At 48.2% G+C, this 4,498-nt stretch overlaps 2 protein-coding genes across 2 annotated transcripts in view; one reads left to right on the top strand and one right to left on the bottom strand.

The window, feature by feature from the left end:
• The window catches only part of LOC105549787 (histone H3), a 24,877-nt gene that overhangs the window by 12,575 nt on the left and 7,804 nt on the right, over positions 1-4,498 (bottom strand). The window lies entirely within an intron of this gene.
• LOC105549788 (histone H4) lies at positions 3,112-4,492 on the top strand. The gene has a single exon (XM_011994437.1). It carries the CDS (start codon positions 4,029-4,031, stop codon positions 4,338-4,340), a length of 312 nt encoding a protein of 103 aa, XP_011849827.1. The 5' UTR covers positions 3,112-4,028; the 3' UTR covers positions 4,341-4,492.

Here is a 4,498-nt window from a genome sequence, read left to right as displayed (position 1 = left end):
CCTCAGCCTCCAGAGTAGCTGGGACTACAGGTGCCCAATACCTCGCCCGGCTAGTTTTTTTGTATTTTTTTAGTAGAGACGGGGTTTCACCATGTTAGCCAGGAAGGTCTCGATCTCCTGACCTCGTGATCTGCCTGTCTCGGCCTCCCAAAGTGCTGGGATTACAGGCTTGAGCCACGGCGCCCGGCCGATTTTCTTTTCTTTAAGACCAATCTGAAAGTGCGGAACTCTGTGCACCTGAAATGATTACATTTTGATATTGACGTGAAAAAATTGGGTTCTACTTTGCCCCAGTTTCTCAACCCAAAGAAGACATTCCAAAAGTTTCCTATGGGGCCTAGGAAGTTTGGCCTTCACAGGATAGTGGCAGGAGTGTTAACTTTGTCCTATTACCAAAAGGTGTCAAAGCTGTTACTAAACTGTCTGTGACAGTATGGGAAACCCTGACAGCACTGGGGAATTCCTCATGGTCCTTCCAGACCATGGTCACAGTGAGAACCCGATTCTGTTGCCCTGGCCCTGTGGGGAAATCCCCAAGATAGCTGCTGATAGTTAAGGAAACAGTGTCCTGCCTAGGCTGGGTGAGAGAGATTGGGTCAGGCAGGCTGCACTTCCTCAGTGAGTGTGCATATGCCCGTTCGCACTGCCTATCATTTCCTCACCCAACGTGAGAGCAGGGGGCTGAGCTGAGCTGAGTGGAGAATTCATGGGACCTTTCGATGGTCAAGACCCAAAACTTCTATTGTATAGCATCCCTGGAACAGAGAACAGGAGGCAGTCAAGGCCCCAGCTTCAACCTTTTGACAGTAAACCAGAAAAGACCAAGTAGTGAGGCCTCCACTGTCTCACACAAGCCAAGACCAGGTCTTGGACTATCCAGTGTTCCTTTCTCTCTTTCACGCTGCTGAATTTGGGGAATGAGCACTCCATTGTCATAGGAGGGGCAGATGGGGGTGGAAGAGTGAGAAGGGTGAAGTTAGGACGTAGACATTCCCACTAAGCCAGAGACCCCTGAACTGCCATAGCCATGACATGCACAGGTTGTCCTCAAATCCCAGGGCCATGGACAGGTCTTGGGTGTCTTTCGAATTTTAAGTTGGTTGGCATCTGTCTAGTTCAAAACCTGATTTAGGTTCAGTTCAACCAGGGAGTATGATTCTTTGGGGAGAGGGCCTTGACCTAGAAATCTACATGCTCAGCGGTCTGCCCAGCTGCTAATGGCTCTGACACACTGGAAAGGCACTCACCCTCTGAGGGTTTCAGACTATATCTTTGAAAATAAAATTCAGTGGATGAGGTACCGGGCGCAAAGGTATTGTCCTCAACAGCTCTAGTTGCTACTTCTAACTCACAGGGTACGTATCACAAAGGATCCCACCATCCATTGTCGGTCTGAGCAGGGAATGGGATTTTGGCAGACCATGAACCCTGTATTAGTTTCTAGAGGGACTATAACAAAACAGCACAGACTTGGGTGTTTAAACCGAGATTGTACCACTGCACTGCAGCCTGGGTGACAGAGTAAGACTCTGAATCAAAAAAAAAAAAAAAAGTGTATACATAGGAGCACTCTGAGATGAGTAACTCAAAGGGGTGGTTAGAATTTGGGATCTACCTAACAGCAGGGGAAAAGGAGGAGGAATAAAGGACATATGGAAAACCAAATGACTTTTGAAAAGATAAATGGTCCCTTAGAATAGATGGAAGATTCGAGTCTTGTGACAATGTCTATTTGGGTGTGATGACTACTTCTCATCTCTGAGATTAGATTTGCTTCTAGTCCTGAAGAAGATTTATGACAACTGAGTTAAAAATTTGAGATTTGCGAGGAGGATCTGCTATTAAACAGGTAAGGGATTTTAGCTGTTTATTTCAGCTGAAAATAATTCTTAAGTCGAAACTGGCACATTTGGAGGTAGCATGTCCTGATCCCCTTAAAAAGGGAACTGAATAGACCCCGTATCTCTGATTCTGCCCAGGGTCCTGTGCCCACTGACACCAGAAATCACCACTTCTCTCAGCCTTGTTCTGTGGTGGTTTTATCAAGCTGCAATTTGGTTATGTCTTTTCTAACAGTGTTTAAAAGCAATCAGATGCAGGAACTTTTCCTTTTATTAACTATTACTGAGCTTATATTGGACACTGAACTAAGTGTCAGTTTACAAAAATGAATAAACAAAAATCACTGCCAGTAAGGAACACACAGCCAAGATGGGGGAGTACTAAGATGTAAAGAGATGTAAAATAATGTGATAGATTCGGCGAGAGTTACTAAAGAGTCAGAAAAGGGCAAGCACGTTTCTTCTCTGTCCTGAAGCAGCCAAGGGAGAGGAAGATATCTGATGCCAATGCTGGGGTGTTGGTTTAGGCATGTAGATGCTGTGATGGGTAGTGGAACCGTTCAATGAGCAGACAGGAGAACCAGCTTTATGCGGGGAGGGAGAGAAGTGCTCCCCTCATCCCCCGTGAGTCACACCCTGGAGATTAAAAATGTCAACATTTTGATTTCGGGAGATTTTGAGTTTTGAGCTTAAAATGACTGAAGAACCACGAGGTGGATCTACGTGTTTCGAGTCTAGAAGTCTGAATACAGATTTACGATTTATGAGCACATAGGAGGTGGATCCAAGGGAGAGATTAAACAGGGCACAGAAGAGTTTTTAAAAATAATATTTTTCGGGGGAAAAAACCCCAACAAAACACGATTCTTTCAGCAGAAACTAGAGCATTTTCTCACAGACTCTCCTACAGAGAGCCCTGATAAAGTAATAAACATGCTAACAGTAAGAACCCCAACCAATTTCATAGGGCAGTTTGTGGTAATTACTCTCAGTATGGAGCAGATAGTCCTCTTGCAAAACCCGATTCAGCAAACTTTGCTAGCTCCATGTGGGGCCTCCAGAGGACACAGTTGGGCACTAAATCCTGGCTGAAAACAAAGGCCGATTTAGAGGATCCGTAGAAACGGATGCACAGAATATCCCTCAGTTTTCTCTGTGTAGCAGGCCCTCCATATACGCGGGTTCCCCAAGATCGAAATATCAAACAAATGAATTTAAAAAAAAATACAACATAAGCTAGTAAAAATAAAAACAGTATAACAATTACTTACATAGCATTTACATTGGATTAGGTGTTGAAAAGTAATTTAGAGACCATTTAAAGTACACGGGAGGACGTGCATAGTTATGTGCAAATACTACGCCATTTTCTATGAGAGACTTGAGCAACCAGGATTTTGGTATCGGCGGGAGCCCTGGACCAATCCCCCTCAGTTCTACCGAGGGAGAACTGTTTTGTTTCTTCCAGCACTGCTTTGACCGACAGTGTGTTGGGATTCGCTGACCTCCATGAGAAAGCTTGGCAGCATGCTGAGATCAATTTTCCCAGGGCCAGAATTCTCCTGCGTGAGCTAAAATAGAGTGGCTCGGTCCAACAAAACAGAGCCTAGAGTCAGGAATTAAGGCGAACCTGCTCCCTCCCGTCCTCCCTTGGCGCACAGATCCCTGGCGCCGCCGCTCTTGAGGTCGCCTCTCGCGTGCTAGCCTCATCGTCGGAACGGCGCTTCCTGAGGCTTTATATAAGGACGGCTCTGAATCCGCTCGTCGGGATTAAATCCTGCGCTGGCGCGCTCCTGCCCGCCTCTGGCCTCCATTTGCTCTACCTGAGGCTCCCTCCAGAAGAACTTTCCCTTAGCCTCAGTGCAGTGCCTTTCGGGCGTCCTCAGACCAGACACAGGCCAAAGCCACCGCAGAATCGGGAAGCCCTGGGTTGGGATGTGAATTCTCCCGGGGACTATGGCGTAGCGGGGCGCGGGGGGCGGGGAAGAGGGTGGGAGGGACCTGAGCAGAGTGGAGGAGGAGGGAGAGGAAAACAGAAAAGAAATGACGAAATGTCGAGAGGGCGGGGACAATTGAGAAAGCTTCCCGCCGGCGCGCTTTCGGTTTTCAATCTGGTCCGATACTCTTGTATATCAGGGGAAGACCGTGCTTGCCCTGACAGAAGCTGTCTTTCAGGCTGTAGCAGTCATGTCTGGCAGGGGAAAGGGTGGAAAAGGCTTAGGCAAAGGGGGCGCTAAGCGCCACCGCAAGGTCCTGAGAGACAACATTCAGGGCATCACCAAGCCTGCCATTCGGCGTCTAGCTCGGCGTGGCGGCGTTAAGCGGATCTCTGGCCTCATTTACGAGGAGACCCGCGGTGTGCTGAAGGTGTTCCTGGAGAACGTGATTCGGGACGCAGTCACCTACACCGAGCACGCCAAGCGCAAGACCGTCACAGCCATGGATGTGGTGTACGCGCTCAAGCGCCAGGGGCGCACACTGTACGGCTTCGGAGGCTAGGCCGCCGCTCCAGCTTTGCACGTTTCGATCCCAAAGGCCCTTTTTAGGGCCGACCACTCGCTCATCTGAGGAGCTGGACACTTGACTGCATAAAGTGCAACAGTAACGATGTTGGAAGGTAACTTTGGCAGTGGGGCGACGGTCGGATCTGAAGTTAA

Source organism: Mandrillus leucophaeus, unplaced genomic scaffold, assembly GCF_000951045.1.
Source record: "Mandrillus leucophaeus isolate KB7577 unplaced genomic scaffold, Mleu.le_1.0 Scaffold457, whole genome shotgun sequence".
Taxonomy (NCBI): domain Eukaryota; kingdom Metazoa; phylum Chordata; class Mammalia; order Primates; family Cercopithecidae; genus Mandrillus; species Mandrillus leucophaeus.
This window is presented reverse-complemented; position numbering and strand designations above follow the sequence as displayed.

Excerpts from the sequence above, each read along its gene's own strand:
- LOC105549788 (XM_011994437.1), top strand. The coding sequence starts at position 4,029 with ATGTCTGGCAGGGGAAAGGGTGGAAAAGGCTTAGGCAAAGGGGGCGCT.